This window comes from Oryctolagus cuniculus, chromosome 16 (assembly GCF_964237555.1).
Source record: "Oryctolagus cuniculus chromosome 16, mOryCun1.1, whole genome shotgun sequence".
NCBI lineage: Eukaryota > Metazoa > Chordata > Mammalia > Lagomorpha > Leporidae > Oryctolagus > Oryctolagus cuniculus.
The window spans coordinates 66796781-66817660 of record NC_091447.1 but is presented as its reverse complement, the minus strand read 5'-3'; the positions used below and the strand labels follow the sequence as shown (position 1 = coordinate 66817660).

Below are 20880 nucleotides of genomic sequence, written 5' to 3'. Positions count from 1 at the left end.
GAGGACAGCATTTCTTGTAAAAGGGGAAGCCAGCACCCGCCGGCCCCTCCGCAGCTCCACGCGGGAACGCCGGTGTCAGCCGGGCTCTCTTGTAGCTGAGTTCCACGCAGCGCGCACGGGTCACGGCTTGTTTTCTTCCTTCTTCCCTCCCTCCCTCTCTGGCTGCCCACGTTTGAAACACACACGCCCAGAGAGAGGGCGAGAGAGCGCCTGCATCCTCTGGTGCACTCCCCCCGTGTCTGCTGCAGCAGGGCCGGGCCAGGCTGGGTCTCCCACGTGGGCGCAGGGGCCCAGGTTCTTGAACTGCACCATCCAGGTCTCCCGTGTGGGTGCAGGGACCCAAGCACTTGGGCCATGACCTGCTGCCTCCCAGGGTGTGCATTAGCAGGGAGCCGGGTCGGCAGCGGGGTCGGTGGGACTTGAGCTGGGCGCTCCGTTGGGGACCATGGCACAGGCGAGGAAGCTGAGGCACTGAGGCTGTCCCAAGGCTGCCTGCCTTTTCAGCCCCGGCCTCGGCCTCCGCCTTCGGGGTGGCCTCCCTTCCACACCTGCTGACCGCTGCCTGGCCCGGCACCTTCGCCCCGGCCGGGTCGGGTTTTCAACCTCCCCGTATGCCTGGTGCTGGCATTCTTGCCTTTGATACACCTGCTGTGTGCCAGGCCCTGGGTGCCACCGGGAAGCTGGAGCCTGGAGCCAGGGCTGGACGGACATCAAACCCAGGCGTGTTCGTGGCCAGGCCAGACGCCCGCCCCCCACGCTTACCTTTGAATGCCACTTTCCGGGACCTGTGTGAAGTGCTCTCGTGTTTATTGGACGAGTGAGACCGGAACAGAAGGAATGTTACAGTCACCGAGCGAGGGGGCTGGAGGCCAGCCCCGCACGCGCCCTCGGGGTGGCACAGCCCTTGGGGAGGGCTGAGCCGTGTGGCTTTGATGACAGGAAGCGGGCTGGGACCCCAGGTCAGGCAGCCTGGGGGTGTCTTTGGCCTGACTTGGCTTGCCTGTAAGGTGGGACTTGAGTAGGGTCCCCTTCCTGGGCTGTCCGGGTGAGCAAGGGCCCCCCTGCTTCCTGCCTGGGTGCCACTGATGCTCTTTGTCACGGGGAACTACCCGGGATCCACCTGAACTTGCTCCGACCTTGGACCTGCCAGCTGTGGCCCGGAAGCCAGCAGAGCTGTCCAGGGCCCTGGAGGAGGGAGGAGGCACCCTGGAGACTCTGCCCCGTGACACATTTTCCCAGTGATAAGAGTCTCCCAGGGGTGCCAGGCTGTCGGGCGAGCCGAGCAGGCAGGAACAGTCCTGCTGGGTGACACGCCCTGGCACGGCCAGGCCGGGGATGGAGGAAGCCCCCGTAGCGGATCAGGGACACAGCCCCCTCTGTCGTGGCCTTGAGACGTCTGTCTTTTGTGCTGGTGGACGGAGGCCTCCCGCCGGCCTTGCAGCCGGGAACCCGCCAGCTCCGAGGACGGGGCCTTCAAAGTTGTTCTTTTAAAGACTGACTGGTTTGGAAGGCAGAGTGGTAGGGAGAGATCTCTTCCATCCTCCAGCTCATCTCCCCAGACGCCTGCAACAGCCGGCACTCCGCTTGGCCCATTGCAACAGGCTGGATCAGCAGCGGAGCAGCGGGGACTCGAACCGGCGCTCGTGTGGGGAGCAGGTGTCACAGGTGGGGGCTCGGCCTGCTGCGCCACAGCAGCTGCCCTCGGGGCCTTGTTCCTCTCCAGCCGGTGCGGCAGTGATGTGCCCTGGATCTACGAATCCGGCTGAGGGGGCTGCGACTGGAGGCCCCCAGCCGCCGGCCCCGTGTGAGGACCCTTGCTGTGGTCTGGCTCGGGGCGTCTTGTCGGGCAGCACTGGCTTCACAGCACCTGTCTTGCTGGTGTTGCCTGGCGGTGCTGCCCGGCACAGGTCGCCGGGAGCCAGGGCAGGCTGCTGCTGTATGTTTGAGGTGGTTGTTGTTGTTTAGAGAGAGAGGCCCAGACAGAGGCAGGGAGCTCCAGTTTGCTGGTTCTTCCCCCCGTGTCTGCATGAGCGGGGGCTTCCCAGGCCAAAGCCGGGAGGCCAGAACGCAAAGCTGGTCACCCACGTGGGTGGCCGGCACCTGCTGCCTCCTCGGGGCGCCTTAGCCAGAAGCAGAGCTGGGACATGGACCCAGGCACTCCCATGGGGGAAGTGGGTGTCCCGAGCGCAGCTGCACCCAGTGTCTACCCAGGGCAAGCTGGTCCTAGCGAGTTTTTAAAAATTTTTTTAATTTGAAATGCAGAGTTAGAGAGAGGGATCTTCCATCCACTGGTCACTCCCCGAATGGCTGCAACCGCTGGGGCTGAGGCAGGCTGAAGCCAGGAGCCTGGAGCTCCATCCAGGTCTCCCACGTGCATACTGGAGCCCAGGCGCCTGGCCATCTGCTGCTGCTTCCCCAGGCATGTGAGCAGGGAGCTGGGACCCACTGCGCCACGACGCCAGCCCCTGGAGTGATTTTTGACTTACAGAAAATAAAAACATTCTGAAATGCCCCGAGCCGGTGCTGAGCTGATTCAGAGGGAAGCCGCACCCCATTCCGATCTCCCCAGTTGTTCCCACTCTCCCTGGTCTGCCCCAGGACCCCGTTTAGGTCCCCCTCCCCACCTGCCAGCTCAGGCCTGTGACGGCTTGGACTTTGCTCTTTTCTCGTGACCTTGGTATCTTGTGGAATGTTCTCTGCGTGGACTCCTTGGGTCTTCTTGCGTGAGTTTTGGAGACGGAGACCACGTTGTCCGGTGCCCTCCTTGGCTCCCGGTCCTGCCAAGGGTGCCCGGCCCCAGCCGGACGGCGCTGGCGAGGCTGACCTTCTCACGCTCTCTCTTTGCGAGTAGCCCCGGTCCTTCGTGGCTTTTTTATTTTTTTAAAGATTTATTTATTTATTTATTCGGAAGTCAAAGTTACAGTCCATATGGGTACCAGTTTGTGTCCCAGCTGCTTCAGTTCCTGTCCAGCTCCCTGCCGATGCTCCTGGGAGAGCAGCAGAAGACGGCCGGAGCACTTGGGCACCCATGTGGGAGACCCGGAAGAAGCTCCTGGCTTCCGCCTGGCTTTGCCCTGGCTCTTGGAGCTACTTGGGGAGTGAACCAGTGGATGGAAGGCCTTTCTCTGTGTCTCTCTCTAACTCTGACATTCAAGTCAATTAATAAATAAATAAATAAAATAAAATAAAAACAAAGCCCGACACAATGTTAATGTGGTTAGAAGGGACAATACTTGCATGTGACATCAAGTTAAAATAGGAGCGATGGCCACGGATGCCCCCGCAGGCAGCCCCCGCCCGCGGGCCCTCCTGGTGCCGTGCGGGCCCTCGCGGCCCGATCTTGGGATCTCTGTAGGCCCAGAGCTCGCCCGCCCTCCTGGTGCCGTGCGCGCCCTCGGGGCTGTAATTATCCCTCTCTGGTGTACGGTTGCATGAGTTTTGACAGAAGCTGAGGGTTCTGTCACTACCACTGCAATCGGGACACAGGACACAATGCATCACCCGCACGCCCACGCCCCCTGCACCTGGCAGCCGCCCCCCGCCGGCGTCACCAGATCGGAGCCGCCCCGCCTTTGTGTCTGGCAGGTTTCACTCCGCGCCGCGCACCGGAGACCGGTGTGAGTGTGCACGTGCTTGCATTTCTTTATTATTTGACGTTTTAAAAAATTAAAAAGCAGAGTGACCGTGAGCCAGAAACAGTCGAGAGGGAGTGTGTGTGGGAGAGAGACAGGGTGGGAGCGAGCAAGCCCACCAAAGTGGGCTAGCGCAGACGGAAGCCAGTGGCCCAGAACTCCAGCCAGGTTTCCCACGTGGGTGACAAGGACCAAGTCCCTGAGCCATCACCTGCTGCCTCCCAGGGTGCACCTTGGCAGGAAGCTGGGTGGAAAATAGGTGGGGACTCGAACCTTGACACTGCGGGAGGGACTGTGGGTGGCCAAACAGATCGTCGCGGCTGTTCCCAGCACTGGCTCCTCATTTGCTCCTTTTAAACGCAGAGGACACGGGAGGTTCAGAAATATCATGGAAAATGGAGTTAGCACATACATTGAATTTGGTGCAAAAACATTTGGAATTCATGTATATGGGGGAGGTCGTTAAGAAGTTTACAAATAGGGCCCAGCACTGTGGCGTAGCGGATAAAACTGCCACCTGCAGTGCCAGCATCCCATAGGGGCATGGGTTCGAGTCCCGGCTGCTCCACTTCCAATCCAGCTCTCTGCTATGGCCTGGGATAGCAATAGAAGATGACCCAAGTCCTTGGGCCCCTGCATCTTCCTGGGAGACCTGGGAGAAGCTCCTGGCTCCTGGCTTCGGATCAGCCCAGCTCTGATGGTTGTGGCCATTTGGGGAGTGAACCAGGGGATGGAAGACCTCTCTTTCTTCTCTGTCTCTGCCTTTCAAATAAATAAAATAAATCTTAAAAAAAAAAAAAAAAAAAAAAAAGCAAAACGTACCTATCAGTTCTGTTTTCCATGAACTTTCGGAAGCGCCTGGTTTTTCTTGGTTTGTTCAACCGTTTTCCCGTGGAAGGACACTGTCACGGGTTTTTGGTAACTAAATGATGCTGATGTGAAACACTAATGTGCAAGTTTCTGTGTGTTTCATAAATAGGATCCATTTGTAAACAGTTATTTTTATTTGACTTGATTTATTGAAAAGGGAGAAAGAGGGCGAGAGAGGGGAAGAGAGAGCGAGAGAGAGCGAGAGAGAGCGAGAGAGAGCGCGCTCCTGTCTGCTCCCAGATGCCCACAGCAGTCTCAGTTGGGCTGAGGCTGAAGCCAGGAACTCAGTCCAGGCCTCCCAGGGGGGTGGCAGGGACCCCCGTCCTCGAGCCAGCACCTGCTGCCTCCCAGCGCGCGCAGCAGCAGGAAGCAGGAGCCAGAGGTGGGAGCGTACCCAGGCGCTCGCTCGGCCGTAGGACCCGAGAGTCTCCCAGCATCTCCACTGCCAGACCAGCCGTGCATTCCTTTATCCAGTTTGGTTTTCCGTGTGCCTGTCCAGTGTTGGGTTGTTTTTTTTTTTTTTCGCGGTACTGTGTATTCGGAAGACCATCTTTTCTCCATTGAGTGGCTGAGGTCAGGAATCAGTGGCCCGGGCTGGCGTGGGTGACCCTGGACGCTGTGTTCCCGTTGCGAGCCCTGTGCAGCTGTGCTGTGCCTGCGTCCCGGGAGCTGCGTCCCGGGTGACTCAGCCTTGTCTGCCTGCATTGTTGTGGCTGACTGCATTCCTGCCCTGAAGTCCACATTTCAGAATCGGCTGCAGCCGCAGAAGAGACCTGTGGGGTCTCTCGGACCGTGGACTGCTTTGTTCGTAAGATTACTTACTTATCTGAAAGGTGGAGTGATGGGGTGTTGGGGGGGACAGAAAGATATCTCCTATCTCCTAGTTCACACCCCAAATGCCCACAACAGCTGGTCTCCGGAGCTCCATCTGGGGCTTCCACATGGGTGGCAGGGGCCTGAGTCCTTGTCCGTCAGCTGCTGCCTTCCCGGGCGCTTTAGGGAGAAGCTGGATCAGAAGTGGAGCAGCCGGGGTTTGAACCGGCGCTCTGATAGGGATTCAGGTGGCACAAGTGGCCGCTGACACTCGGTGCCACAGCACCCACCCTCACTGTCGCTGTGCGTGTTGGTGTGTGATCCACTTCCTGGTACTGCCCGTGTAGACCAGTACCACCTCCCCTCCTGTCCCTCCTGCCCCAGCCTCTGTCCCTTGAGCGGGCAGAGGGAGCTGGGGAGCCCAGGTCCTCAGTGAGGCCCTGTGAGGCCCTGTGTGACCCTGTCTACTCACCGCCATGCCCTCCCATCCCTCCCCCCACCACCTCTCTCATTCAGCCTGCGCCAGCCTCCTGGGCTCCTCCTAGTTCCTTAGTTGAGTGAGGCCCTGTCCCACCCCAGGGCCTTTGCCCCTGCCCTCTCTGTCAGTCCTGTGGCTCCTGTCATCTGCTGCAGCGGCTCCTCCCTGGCCACGCTGCTGAAGTCGTCTCCACGCTGCCACGCTGTGCTCCAGTGTCCCGGGAGGCGCAGTGTGGGCCTGCTGATCTGCCTGGCGTGTGGTCAGTGATCGTTGGCCTGTGCTGCCAGCGCCCAGCAGCGCTCACCCTACTCTGGGCCTTCTCGCTGCCCAGCTCTGTCCTGGGCTGCACCTGGCTGGGGCCCGGCTGACCCAGTTGTCACGGCACGGCCAGTGGGCGAGGCACACCTGAGCGAGATGTACCACAAAGGAAGAGCAGCTACACTTGGTTAGCCCAGTGCTTGACATGCCTGTGCCGCACGTTGGTGTCAGTGGCCCTGGCTCCTGCTAACACAGACCCTGGGGGGCGGCAGTGACCCCCAGCTGAAGTGGCTGGTCCCGGCCACCCAGCCAGGAGCCAGGATGGAACTCTGCCTCCAGCCCTGGCCGTTGTAGGCCTTTTACAGAAGAATCAGTGGATAGGAGTTCCATCTGTGTCTGTCAAATAAATAAATTTTAAAAATCTCGCTGTGGCTGATCAGAGTCTCTGAGGGGACCAGAGGGCCGAGACCGGAGGGTGCGGTGTGAGTGTGTGGGGGTGGCTCCGCCATTTGACCTTCAAGATGGACCCATTTCCTTGTGGATGCGTGGGGCGCGCCTGAGGCTTTTTCTGGTTTTTCCTCTTAAACATCTTGGTTGAGATGCAATTCGCCATCCACAGTAGTAGCCCTAAAGCGTGGTCTTTAGTGTAGTTACAGAATCTCAAGACCATCCCTGGGATCTGATTCCAGAACGTTCTCCTCTCTCCAGCCCTCATACCAGTGAGCCGCCCCCGCCCACCCTGGCCCCTGGCCACAGCCACTTCTGTGCTCCATGTCTGTGCTTTTGGGTCGTGCTGCTGTGAGGCGTGGATGCGGTGTTTTCCTCTCCCTTGCGTGGCTCCAGCGAGGACTGGTATCGCGGGGCTGGGAAACACGTCGGGCCTGTAGAGAGACGCCGGAATGCTTTGCCGCCGGCCCGTGCCGTCCTGACGTCCGCCTTCAGTGGGTGGCGTTCCCGGCGCTCCGCACCCTGCCAGCACCTGTTGCTGTCTGCCCCTCAGTGTAGCCTCCTGGCGGGGGCGGGTGGTATTGATCTCACTGTGGGGGTTTTGCCTTCCCTCAGTGACTGTGAGCTCTCTGTGTGCTTACTCACTCCGTGTGCATCTTACTCAGGGAAATGACTGTTCAAATCCTTTCTCCATTTTAAAATTACGTGGTCTCTCTTTTTTGCTGATTTGTCTTTTAAAAATTTTTTTTTAATTTTTTTTTGAGAGGTAGAGTTACAGACAGACTGAGGGAGAGCTACAGAGAGAGAGAGAGAGAGAGAGGTCCTCCTCCATCCTCTGGTTCACTCCCTAAATGGCCACAACGGCCAGAGCTGGGCTGATCTGAAGCCGGGAGCTTCTTCCGGGTCTCCTACGTGGGTGCAGGGGCCAAAGCACTTGGGCCATCTTCTGTTTTTCCCAGAGAGCTGGATTGGAAGTGGAGCAGCCGGGACTAGAACCGGCGTCCATATTGGATGCCAGCGATCAGGCCAGGGCGTTAATGTGCTGCGCCACAGCGCCAGTCCCTGGTTGTAGTCTTTTAAGTCATTCTTTATGGCTCAACATCAGATCCATTCCAGTCTGTCCTGGAGCTGGCGCCCCGTGCACTTGATGACTCTGTGTGTGTGTGTGTGTGTGTGTGTGTGTGTGTGTGTGTGTGTTTGCCTGTGGCTGTGTGGGGTGTGCTCTCCTGTCTGTCAGCTCTCATTGGCCCCTGGTGTTGATCCTGTTTTCTGTGTCCTTGTTGATTTTCCATTTGGTTGTCCTGTCCATTATCAACAGTGACGCATTGACGTCTCCAGCCATTACTGTTATTGAGCTGCCTCAATTTCCCATATCCAGTGTTTCTCTCTTTCTCCTTTCTAAATGTGTGACCTACTTATTTTCATTTGAAAGTCAGTGAGAGGCAGGGATCGCTCATGCACTGGTTCACTCCCCAGATGCACGCGGCAGCCAGGGCTGGGCCAGGCTAAAGCCAGGAGCCTGGGGCTCCATCCGGGTCTCCAGTGTGGGCGACGGGTCCTAAGAGCCCAGAGCTCCGTCCAGGTCTCCAGTGTGGGCGACAGGTGCCCTAAGATGCCAGAGCTCTGTCCGGGTCTACAGTGTGGGTGACAGGGGTCCTAGGAGCCTGGGGCTCCGTCCAGGTCTGCAGTGTGGGTGACAGGGGTCCTAGGAGCCTGGGGCTCCGTCCGAGTCTCTGCTGAGGGCTACAGGGGTCCTAGTACTTGAGTTATCTATCGCTGCCGCCTCCCATGGTGTATATTAGCAGGAGCTGATTTGGAAGCGGAGCTGGGATTCGAACTCAGGACTCTGGTTCACAATGTAGGTCTCCCAGGTAGCGACTGAGCCGCTGTGCCGTACGCCCAGCCCGCCCCATGCTTTTACATGGCTGTGTAGTCTTCCTGCACATCCTGGTCCCACCATGTGGACTCCTCGGTTTCTTGTTTTCCCCCTCCAGACGGAGCCTGGGGGGGCCGCCGGGCTCCGGTGTGTGCTGGCCTCAGGGCGGATCCCTGGCCGTGGCTGGGACGCGGTGTGTCTGTGCCCAGGCGTGTTGAAATGCCCTCGTGGCTGCGACGTTGCGGGCCGGGAGCTCTCCGGTGCTCAGCGCTGTGCCCTCATCCCTCCGTGCAGCTACGGGCTTTTGTGGAGATCACATCTGCTGTCCAAGCTGGTTCGGCCAGGTCTCTCAAGCGCGCCCCGCCTCTGGCCACGTGCCACCTGCGCCACCTCCCACCTCTGCAGCCGCTGCGGGCTGTCTCAGGCCAGAGCCGTGACCCAGCATACGCGTCTTCCCTCGGTGACTCCCCCAGTCTGGCACTGGGTTCTCAGCAGTGCGGAGCCCGGTCCTGGGCGCGTGCCAGGCTGGGGAGGCAGTGGGTGTAAGCCCTCCCCATGTAGTGGGTTCCTGGGCTCGACCCCGCCCCCTCCCTCCATCGGCCTTGGGAACTCGTCACTAAGCCTGGGGCCCGACGGGTGCCTGGTGCTGGCCTCCGTGGGACTCTTCTAGTCCTGCTGACGCCATGGGACGAGTGCGATCGCACCCATTTCTCAGACTGAGACCCAGGGGCGATGGCCCTTGCCACACAGTGAGGCTGGGGGCCAGCCAGCAGGCAGTTGACTAAGTCATTCTGCACGAGGTAGCCAGGCTGGCTCGCCTGTCACCTTCCCAGTTGGCTTCCTGTCCATCTGCATCCAGAAGTGCTTCCCGGCGGCAGGGCCTCGGTGCCTCATTGATGAGGAGGCCGCTCTGAGCTGTGTGGCTTTCATCTGGGCTGCCTAACTCTCCCCTGCCTCAGTTTCCCCATGTGCAAAGCAGGGTTGGCGAGGGCCCCGTGCCTGGAGCTCAAGGCAGCTCCTGCCTGTCGTGGATGTCCCCAAGAGGCCAGTCTCTCTGCAAGTCACGTGGCAGCAAGCAATTATTGTGCACCTGCTGTGTGCTGGGCAGCACGCTGGGTGCTGAACCAGGACAGACAAGGGCCCCTGTCCCTGTGGGGTTGACAGCCTAGCACAGGCAACGGAGGACAGGAAGGAGGCTGTTCACGCAGGAGGAAGTGTGCCTTGGAGCCAGCAGCTGACGCGAGTGACCACAGCCCCTGCGGTGTCTGGTGGCAGAGCCAACCAGGGGGGCCAGCACAGAGCCCTGGGCCAGTGCCCACTTGTCAGGGTCACAGCGAGGAGCCAGGGGAGCAAGCCGGGTCATCACGGGCAGTTACGCTGGGCCTTGTGGGTCACAGGCAGGGGTCACAGTGTTGTCCTGGGTGCTTCAGAAGCCGCAGGTCAACGCACATGCGCAGTGTGGTCTGGCTGGAACTTCACAAAGCTCTCTGGGTCTGGGGCCAGGAGTGCCCCCACGGGCACCCACAGAACTTGGCCTTGGGACCTCGGGAGCCGGCAGCAGAGCAGGGCGTGTGTTCTGTGCGTGCGGCAGACAATGCCCATGGATCCACAGAGATCGTCAGGTGGTGGTGCGGCCTGCCTGCCCGGGGCGGTGCCGGGGACTGGGTCTGCCACGCGTCTTTTTTCCCAGAATCTTGCCTCGCGGTCTCAGTTGCGCCCTCAGGGAGGGGATCCGTGCAGAGCTGGGAAATGGCACGTGGCCGTCCACCGTGCCGGGGCTGTTGGGACGCTGCCAGCTCTGGCCCTCACCTGGCACCTGTGTCCCCACCACGCCCTGTGTTCCAGAGCAGGACACCTGGCCCAGCTGGGGAGAGACTCGCAGCCAGGCATGGCAGTGGGATGCAGGCTGCCCACTGCCCGCTGCCAGGGTGGCACCGAGGAGACCCCCCAAGGGCAGAGAGCCCCGCGTCCCCAGATTGGAGCGGCGTCCCCATCACCTTTGAAAACTGCTAGGCTGTGCGGTGGCTCTGAGGCTTTCCATCAAGTACAGCCGAGAAGTTACAATGTAGACATTTGCCTGTTGTAAAAGCATAAAAGGTTATTTTCTTACAAAAGGTCACAGAGCAGGGAGATCCAAGTCACGTTGGAGACCATAAAGCGGCAGGTTTCCCAGGGTTCCCATCCCCACTCTGCCCCTCTGCAGGCAGGAAGGGTGGACAGACAGGAGAGCTGGGTGTGGTGCATGCATGGCCCTGTGCTGTCGCTGCTGCGGTCCCCAGATGGGTCTGGCTGGCTCCCCCACCCTGAAGCAGAGGTGCAGGGAGTCGGCTGTCCTCGCACACTGACCCGCTACTCCACGTCCAGCCGTGGGGCATTTCTCACACGCCGGGGTGTGTGCCTGGAGTCCGGGGTCCCCGAGGAAGACAGGACCTTAACCTCCCACCTCTCAGGGTGCGTCCACTGATAAATAAGCAAATCGACCAGCAGTGTCCCAGCGAGTGACAGTGCTGAGTGGGGGACAAAACCGGCCCCGTGCCGGGGAATGGGAGACCAGCAGGGCTCCCTGAGGAGGTGACTCAGAACGCATGGAGGGAGGAAACGGACATTCCTGGCAGATGATTAGCCGTGCAAAGGCCCTGGGGCAGAAATGTGTGTGGTTTCCTTCTTGCTCCTTGATCACCCATGTAGCTGGAGAAGATGTGTGAGAGAGGTAGGGGTGAGGGCACACAGGTGACAGCTGTTGCTCAGAGCTCGGCAGGCTGTGGGGAGCACTCGGGAACCCTGGAGAAGGGTCAGATTCTGTGTGGTGTGGAGTTTCAGCTCTGTGGCGGGAGGAGCACCGTAGTTGAGAAGCTGGCAAACCGAGGCCGGTGGTGGCATCTCCACTCCACAAACGAGGAGACAGAGGGACACCTGCTCAGGTTGAACAGAAAGGAGCAGGCAGTACCCGGACTTGAGCCGGGGTCTGGCCAGCCCCACACTTCCTGCTTCTGTTGCCTGCTTGGCCTGGCCCTGTAGAGCAAGGTGCCAGGGGCGGGGCTGGCCCCGGGGAGCTGCAGGATTCCTGAGCAGGGAGGGGCGGCCCGGCTGGGCTGGGGGTGGTGAAACAGAGCCAGGAGGGCACTTGGAAGGCCTGGAGGTGCCGGCCTCCCCCGGTGCTTTCTGCCCCTCTTTGTTTTAATTTGCAAGACAGGGAGACCGAGGCAGAGATGTCCCGTCCATGACTTCAATGCCCCAGTGCCCGCTACAGCCCAGGCTGGGCTGGGCCAAAGCCGGGAGCCTGCACCTCAATCCGCGCCTCCCACAGGAGTGGCAGGAACCCAAACACTTGAGCCATCACCTCCGGCCAAGAAAGCAGCCGGGCAAGGGCCCTGGGGCAGGACCACAAGGGTTCGGTTGGGGGAACCGGGAGGAAACCAGTGTAGCCACAGCAGAGTGAGCAGGGGGCCGAGCTGGAGCCTTTTGGGGTGATGACAAGGGTGTGGTGACACCTATCTGGGGTTGCTGGGTGTGCCCTGGGCCGCTAGTGTGGCTAGGGCTCAGGCCTGCACGCCTGGGAGTGCTGGTTATGGTGGAAGAAACAGAAAGGGGCACTGTGGTGGACGCATGGGCGGCCTGGCTGGGTGTTGGGAGCCAGGTAGCTGAGCGCGGGGCTCCATTTCTGTCCTGGCAGGACAAAGAAGGCCCCTGGGTGGGTCGTGGTGGCCGGGGACCTGCGTCACAGTGGCCCTCCCTGTGCTCCTGTCCCAGCCCCACGCCTTCCTGGCCAAGTGGCTTGGGCACTCCCAGCCTTGACCGCCCCGTCTGTGCAAGGGGGTTCACTCCTGTGGGTTTGCAGAGGGTTTTGTTTGACCTGGGGGCAGAGCCAGCCTGGCAGGCGGCCAGCGCTCCCTGTGGGACTCTGATAAGGGAGGGGCCAGGCAGAGTGGGCCCCACCCCCACCCCGGCACCTGCTGAGTGGCTCTTCCTGCAGCCTGCACAGTGCCGAGGCCTGGCTGCGGCATTCTGTGTCTCCTCTCGGCACTCTGAGGCCTGGAGACACTGTGAGAAGCACCCTGCGAGTATACGGGGATGAGGAAGGGATCCTGGGCTGGGCACCTGTCACCTGACTCACGCTGGCTTATCTGTTTATTGTCCTCGCTGGGAAAGGCCTGGGGTTTCAGCCTTGTTGTTCCTGCACACAGCCTTCCCCACCCTCCTGGGGGGGCTGGAAGTCAAGGACTCCTGGTGGGGGGGCTTTTGTTCAAAAGACAGCAAATAAACAAGCAGGGCTTCTGATCTGCCCAGGGTCAAGGTCACAGTCACACCCTGTCACACCCTGCCCTTGGCTGCCCTCCCAGGGGCTCTCTTCTTCCAGGGAGAAGTGAGCGGCTCCTTACAGAGCTCGGAGGCCAGAAGTGCCAGAGAGATCCCGGGGCTGAGGGTGAGGAGGGGGGCTGGGGCTCTGGGCAGCGCTGGCGTCGCGCCCGGACTGTCCGAGCTGGGACTGTGTCAGAGGCTTGGAGGCAGGGTCTTGGTTTTAGGAAGACAGTGGAGGGCCACAGCTGGGAAGCCAGGTATGGCGCGGCAACGAGAGCTCACGCCGAATTTGGCGTCTGCTGTGTGCCAGCCCCTGGCAGCTGGCACAGGGGGCCGTGTGAGCCACGCCAGCAACCAAATGACAGTGAGTGGCCAGGTGCCAAGAAGCAGGAGCTCCATCCAGGGCTCCCACATGGGTGGCAGTCACCTGGTCGTCACCACTGCCTCCCGAGGGTGCACCTTAGGGTGAAGTTGCAGCAGCCGCGGAGCTGAGTGTCCAACGCAGGCACTTGGATGTGGGATCCGGGCGCCGTAAGCATTGGGCCCAGCGCTCGCCCCTGGTGACCCTCAGAGCCTGTTCATGGGCAGAGAAAATGGGGCACGGGGGTGGGAGGTGTCCAGGAGTGCAGGACGTCTCTCTCAGCAAGAGTCGTTTGGGCTCACAAACCCAGACCAGAGAAGCAGGGAAGGTGCCCGAGGTCACACAGCATGGAGACGGGCGAGCGGGGGCCAGAACACACAGGCACTGTGGTAGCCACAGAGGAGAGAGGGCAGGGGCTAGGTGGCTTTTAGCCACCATGAGGGACTTGGTAACTCAGGGAGTGTGAGTGGGATCAGGAAGAGGAAGCAGATGGCTGAGGCTTGACCGTGGCTTCCCGCTAAGGGGACAGTCAGGGTTCTCAACAGGGCTGCCTGGGAGGCGGTTTCCCGGAGGCCGTGTGAGCACTTCTGATCTATGCTGGGCCCAAGAGATTCCTGGGGCTCTGGGGGGCGCTCTCCTGGTTCTGCGCGCCAGGCCCCGCTGCCTGCCCGCTCCATGGTGCCGACCCTCCCCGCATCCTTCCTGCCCCAGAAAGCCGCCCTCTCCCGCGCGTGCCCGGAGCTCGCTGGCTCCCGTCTGGCATCACACTTGCCCTGTGTTCTTCTGAGCTGTGACTGTCCCTTGTCTGCGCTTGACGCTGGTGGTGGCTGGGGCGTCCCCATTGTCTTCCCGGTGCCTGGCGCCTCAGCCGCGCCCGAGGGCACAGTCACAGGACAGCGCCCGCCAACACCAGTGGCTTACAGCGCTGTCCTGCTGGCCGCCCCTGTGTCGGACGTGGGGGCTGAGCCGCCAGGTGGCCTGCTGGTCGGAGAGCTCAGCCACTCCCTCTGCCCTGCCGCGTGACCTTGGGCAGGAGGCCACCCCAGCGCCGCTGGCGCTTCCGTAGAGTGGAACCAACACATTTGTGCCACTGAATTTTTTTTTTTTTTTAAGATTTATGTATTTATTTGAAAGTCAGAGTTACACAAAGAGAGGAGAGGCAGAGAGAGAGAGAGAGGGGCCTTCCATTTGCTGGTTCACTGCTCAGTTGGCTGCAATGGCTGGAGCTACGCCAATTCGAAGCCAGGAGCCAGGAGCTCCATCCGGGTCTCCCATACAGGTGCAGGGGCCCAAGGACATGGGCCGTCTCCCACTGCTTTCCCTGGCCATAACAGAGCACTGGATTGGAAGTGGAGCAGCCGGGACTCGAACTGACGTCCGTATGGCATGCCGGCACCGCAGGTGGAGGATTAACCTGCTACGCACAGCGCCGGCCCCGCCACTGAATCTTCACCGTGGAGAGGTGTGGTCCAGGGAGTCTCAGCTCCCTGCAGGAGCTCGTTCAACATTCCACGGCTTAATGACTGGCGTGCTTCCAAAAGGCCACGGGAAACCGGGATTTGAAGATAAATCTACCTCAGTGGGGGAAAAAAATGAGATGCACGCATCCACGGGGTCTTCAAAAAGCTCATGGAAAATGGGTGCTGGGAAAAAGGAGCTGAACGTGGCTCTCCCCATCTTTTGGCCCCCAGACTTAGTGAATTCCAGTTTTTCCCACATACACACTCAAAGCTCCTGCATACCAAAAATATTTTGTTGGCACCTGGTGCCGCCTGTGTGCAGGGTGCAATGCCAAATTCAAAGACGGGGCGGAGAGGCAGGGGGCCAGGGCGTGGCCTCCCGGGGCGCTGTGTGCTTTGGTTTGGTTTCCTTCAGTCACAAAGCACTGACATTCTGTGCACCTGTTTGTTTTCTGCCTCTGTGCACGCAGAAGGAAGTCCCACGCAGGGAGGTGGAAGCCCCTTTCCGTGTGGCGTGTGTGGCCGCCCTGTGACCTGGCCGGGCTGTGATTGATCTAACCAGACCAGCTGCACCGCCTTGGGCCAAATTCAATGCCGTGTTCCTGCTGTACTTTTTCTTAACCATTTGAGAGTCACGCACAGAGAGCTCCCATCTGCCCGTCCCCCCCTTCAAATGCCTGCAGCTCGACCCAGGTCTCCACATGGGTGGCAGGAACTCAGTGCCTTGAGCCGTCCCCGCTGCAGCCTCCCGGGGTCTGCATTGGCAGGAAGCTGGAGCCCCAGGACTCCGAGGATGGGGGGCGCGGCTGTTTTAATTTGCCAGGCCTGACGCGGGGCCCACCCGCTGTGCGTTTGTATCTGCATCAACATGGGCGTACCCGCCCCGTCTTCCTTGTGAGACCCTTCCCAGAGATTTCCCTTAGATATGTTAAATCATGCACATGTTGAGCGTGGGTGTTGCTTATGTGTTTTTGTTTTTTATTTTTTAATAAATGCACGTACGCTGTTGGCTACTGGACACATCAGGATCTAGGGCGTTCCTTCCTGAGCCTTGAGGTCACGTTCCCCGAAAGGCAGCCTCTGCTCTGATTCCTATCGCTGGCGACGGGTTTTGCCTGCTCTAGTTCAAGTCCACCCTGTGACTCAGCCAGAGAAACCAGGGCATCCGTCTCCACAAGGCCCACGCAGGGGAAGGGTCAGAGCTGCTGTGTTCATTTCAGCCCTGAACTGGGGAAGTCCGTCTCCACCCCCGGTGAGTGGGTGAACACACGTGTGGTCCATCCAAGCCACAGAGCTCGATTTCAGCCGTGAAAGGGAATGAACTTGAACTTGAGACACGCCCACCGGTGGGTGTGGAGGCTCTGCAGCGCCAGGATGTGGGAATCACACTTCCACGCTCCTCTCGTATCATCCGCGCGTGCTACTTACACGCTGGAAATACAGGCACCATGTCTGCCCTGTGCCAAGGTCCCTCTGTCCCTGCCTCTCCGCTGATGCCTGGGAGCCAGATGGCCTGGGGCTCGGGGAGGGGCAGGGCCAGGGTCGAGCGCCCCCAGCAGCCTGCCGCATCCCCGGGAGAACCTGGTGTTCTTGGGCACGGGCTGCGGTGAGGAGCTGACTTTGGACATCGGTGGCCTGCACGTGGCCTTGCTGTCTCCTCAGCCCTGCCCACTCTGCCGCCTGGCTTCCTGTGCCTTCCTCCACCATCCTCCTCCTCAGACACCTTCCCCTGACGGTCCCCGACCCTCCCACCTATTGGCGTGTCACGCGTCAGCGCCAGCGTCCCCAGCACCTCCAAGGTGCTTGGTAGGAGGTGAGTGCATGACCTTGGCCCAGGCGCAGATCAAGCGCGTGCCTCAGTTTGCTGCCCGGCCAAATGGGAGACAGACGGAGGAACGGATGGCTCAGGGAGGCCACACGAGGTGCGCGGGACAGTCAGGCTCTTTGTCACCGTAGCACCCATGGAGCCAGGACACGTAGTGTCCTCTGAGGGGTGCCGAGACAGGATGAGAGGCCAGGGCTCACCCCGCAGGGCTCGCACACATCCCCCTGGGCCGTGTCCACCTCCTAAGACGCCTTGGCCTGTCCAGGGTCGGCCTGCTGCCCTCCAGTGCCAGCCACACCCTCACCCTGCCCCGGTGAACACCCGGAACCTGCTGCCGTCAGGGGGCGTTGGAGAGCTTGCACCTGTCCCAGGTGCTGTCTCCAGGTCCCATCAGGCAGCCTGGCTGTGAGAATGACAGCCCCTTCCTCGGGACCCCAGCACCACTCGCAGCTCCACTCCCGTTGGGCCTGTCCCCCCCCGCCCCAGCCCTCTCCTGGGGGCTGTGGGAGCCTGGCCGCCTGGGGAGCGCTGACCTGGTGCACCAGCACTGTAGAGGGTGCTGGGGTCGCTGATGGCCCTGAGCCCCAGCTGCAGAGAGAGAGAGAGAGAGAGATCTTCCATCTACTGGTTCACTCCCCAAATAGCTGCAACAGCCAAGGCTGGACCTGGCTGAAGCCAGGAGCCAGGAGCTCCATCCAGGTCTCCCCCTTGGGTGGCAGGGACCCAAGTCCTTGAGCCACCCACCACCTGTTGCCTCTCCCGGGTGCATTGGCAGGGAGCAGGATCGGAAGCAGAGCAGCCGGGACTCACATTGGCGCTGTGATATGGGGTCTCAGTATTGCAGGTGGTGACTTACCCCACCGCCCCACCACACCAGCCCCTGGACTTTCCTTTCTCGAAGGTACAGAGCGTCTGTGGCCTGGCTGGAATCCAGGTGGATGCGGCCATGCCTTTATGTGCACAGGGACGCTCATGGGGATCCTCCAAGCAAAATATGTAACGTAGTGTGTAGGTAGCCTACGTACTGGATACGGTGTTCCTTAAACCACTTAGTCAAGGGATAATCTTGAATCTAGGGGTATGGGTTCCGGGACCCGCTCTGATGCCAGCGTCCGAGGATGCCCGGTCCTTTCTACAGAGTGGTGTAGGGTCTGCACAGCACCTGGCACACCGCATGCCGACGCCACATCGTGCCTGGGTGACCAGCAGTACCTAGTGCCAGGTGGATATGGTGTAAACGGTGGGAGTGCTGTTGGTCAGGGGCCAGAGGCCAAGCGAGCGGTCCGTGCATGGTTAGCGCAGTGGGGCTGTTCGGATGCTGTCTTTGATCCTCGTTGGTCGAATCGGAGCGTGCGGAGCCCCTGGATACGGAGGGCTGAGTGCGCCGTGACGTTGGCTCGTCCGGCAATCAGTGGCTCGCAGAAGCACATTGACAGTGCGTTGTAGAGACTCTGCCGCAGTCCAGGTCACCCCAGAGGGCTCCTCCCTCCCTGTGCTGAGCCCAGGCAGCCGCTCATCAAACTCCACGGATTTCGGGCCGTACAGCCTACCACAGTTGTCACCAACTTCTGTCTTGTCTCCCGCCTTTACGTCGTGCAATGTGGTGTCCTGTTAACTCACAGCCTCGCTCTGTTCTGGGTATGGGGGAGGTCCTCCATATACTCGTCCGGGATTCTGTCCGTGGGACCTTCAGCCCTGGGCCTCAGCACCCCCAAGGCAAGCGTGCTGCCCGGGCCCGGCTGGGCTGGGTGTCTTTGCTGAGCTCATCCAAATGGCGAGACAGCCTCCTCCGCCCTGTGTGGCCACACTTCCTGCCCCTCGTGCCAGGCGTGAGTAACCTCTGTCCCCTTTCCCCTCACAGGGACTTCCTTCCCCGTGGCTCAGGAATCGTCACCCGGCGGCCGCTCATCCTGCAGCTCATCTTCTCAAAAACAGGTACGGTGGGCGGCTCCCAGCTGCGTCGGGAAATGACTGTGGTCCTGATGGATGTGGGGGCTGGTGGCCGGGCACTGGGGAGCTGTCGCCTGAGTTGGAATCCACAAGTTCATAGGAAGTGGAGACCGCTCAGTGAACACCCCCACAGCCAGCCCCGGGGTCCTCAACCGTGACCAAGCCACCACATGTCAGAGTGGCAGGTGACATGTTTTTGCTTAGCTCCACCCCCCCTTTTTTTTTAATATTTATTTATTTGAAAGGCAGAGTTACAGAAAAAGAGGAAGAGAGAAGAATCTTCCATCTGCTAGTTCACAACCCAGGTGGCCACAAGGCCAGGGCTGGGCCCAGACAAAGCCAGGAGCCAGGAGCCAGGAGCTCCATCTGGGTCTCCCACGTGGGTGCAGGGGCCCAAGCCCTCGGGCCATCTTCCACTGCTTTCCCAGGCGCATTAGCAGGGGCTGGACTGGAAGTGGAGCACCACAGACTCGCGCCAGCCCCTTTGCACACGTGACAGTCACCCTGAGATGCAGAAGGGTGGCTTTCTCTGTAGCCACAGCCACGCCCGAACAGCAGAATCCTTCCTGCACGGTGCCCCAGGCCCAGTGCACCCTGGATGCCGAGGCGGAACCAGGTTTCCGCAGACCCAGGTGCCTCCCCTGCGAGGGACTGGTTCCCGCCTGAGCCCTGGCCTTGCCTTCATCCTCTGGCCCCGCCCATCCTCAGTGAGAGCCGGGAGCAGGTTGGCCCGACACCCACCAGCCAATAGGCTGCTTCCTCTGGGTTGAGGTGGGCAATCAGCTGTGTTGGGAGGAGCAGCAGTCAGGTTCTAGAAGTTAGGGCTGGGCCACAGGTAGGTTTGTTAGATTATGAGGGCAGGGGTGAGTGTTTTTCCCGAGTTTCTGGGCGATGCGGCTGGTCCCCCGCCACACTAAAAGTCCTCCGTGGTGGGAGGAGCTGGGCCAAGATCGCCCGGCTCCAGGGGAGGCACCGCGGCTCCAAGCCCGCCTTCCTCTCTGGACAGTGCAGATAACAGTAGCGCCTTGTTGAGCGCTCGAAGAAGGTGCCGCGTCCACACATGTGGAACAGCAGCCCCTGGGGAGGTGCCGCCCCCGACGGGCGCCTGGGGACGGAGCGCGGTTCCCCCTCACCTCCAGTGGCTGTCACCCGGGAGCGTCCCTGAGCACCGACTGAGTACCCACGGGAAGGCCGGACACGCTGACTGCGGGGGCGGGGCTTCTCCGAGGAGGGGCCGGTGGGGCTGACAGGTGCGCTAGGGGGCGCTGAGGGAGCCGGAAGTCTCCTGGGCAGAGCCGTGTGTGTGTGTGTGTGTGTGTGTGTGTGTGTGTGTGTGTGTGCGCGCGCGTGCGCTCAGGCATTCATGCCCAGAGCAGCCCTCTTGGAGGAAGTGAAAATTTTTTTTTTTTTTAATTTGAGAGGCAGACCTACAGACAGAGGGAGAGGCAGAGAGAGAGGTCTTCCTTCCACTGGGTCACTCCGAATGGCTGCAACAACTGGAATTTGGCCAAGCCAAAGCCAGGAGCCAGGAGCTCCTTCCAGGGCTCCCACGCGGGTTCAGGGGCCCAAGGACCTGGGCCATCCTCCACTGCTTTCCTGGGCAGAGAGCTGGATCGGAAGCGGGGCAGCCGGGACTTGAACTAGCGCCCATATGGGGTGCCGGCAGTGCAGGCCAGGGCATTAACCCTCTGCGCCACAGCGCCGGCCCCGGAACTGAAATTCTTTTGACCCAGAGAAGCACGATGGGCCTTGGTGGGCTGGCAGTACCGTGGGCAGGGACCTTGGCCCGGTGCCTGGTGAGTGTTTCTGTGGCTGTGGGCACCCAGCAGGGACATCTTTAAAACCCAGCTCGAGGCCTCGCTTGCTTCGCTGTGGTTGCCGTGGAGAAGGAACTCCAAGGCGCACCACCAAGGCCGGAGTCTGGGAGCAGGAGGAGGGGTCGGTGCTGCGAGTGGGTGGGCCGGGACTGCTTCTGGAGACTGTTCATCAAGGCGACGCCCGGGGGCCAAATTCCAGGGCCGAGCGGCCTCCTTACCTGCCTGCCTCGGTTTCCTCATTTGCAGCTGGGGGCCGAGACCACCCTGAGGCTGGGCCCCTTTGACGCCCCCTCTCCTTCCCGCTGCCCTTGGTGAACCGCTGCGTTGAGCTGGCTCCATTGAAAAGTTCCCTAAGCCAACGGCCACCGGGAAGCGTGCGGGCCCCCAATGCCCTCTGCTCCTGTTGGGCGCCGCCCGGAGCCTCATAAACCTTGCCTGGAATGTGTGTGACACGGCCCACTGAGCCCCCGCCCCCAGCCTCGGCTGTGACCTTGGCTCCCAGGCTCTGCGGCCTTGCTGGCCTCTGGGAAGTCTCCCCCTCCTCGTCTTCCAGGGCTGCAGCCAGTTTCCCTGCTGACCCCTGGGCCTGGGGCCTTTGTGCTCCCCGAGTCCCTGCATGGACACCGCAGCCCCGTGTCCCTCCTCCTCCCCTGCCGCTGCCCACCACTGGCCGCCGCAGTCGCGTCCCTGTGCTGTCCTACTGGCCCTCTCCCCAGTGAACAGCAGCACCCGAGGCAGGGCCGGGATGAGCCTGGTGCGCTCTGGCAGCACCTGGCCCCGGCACGTGCTCTGTC

At 60.9% G+C, this 20880-nt stretch overlaps 1 protein-coding gene across 10 annotated transcripts in view; it reads left to right on the top strand.

Annotated features, from left to right (window-relative positions):
* Positions 1-20880, top strand: part of DNM2 (dynamin 2) — a 67699-nt gene that overhangs the window by 5679 nt on the left and 41140 nt on the right. For all 10 annotated transcript variants that reach the window (XM_051838120.2, XM_051838119.2, XM_051838117.2 and 7 more), the window contains exon 2: positions 18181-18254. In XM_051838120.2, the coding sequence (XP_051694080.1) occupies positions 18181-18254 (74 nt within the window). The remainder of the gene's footprint in view (positions 1-18180; positions 18255-20880) is intronic.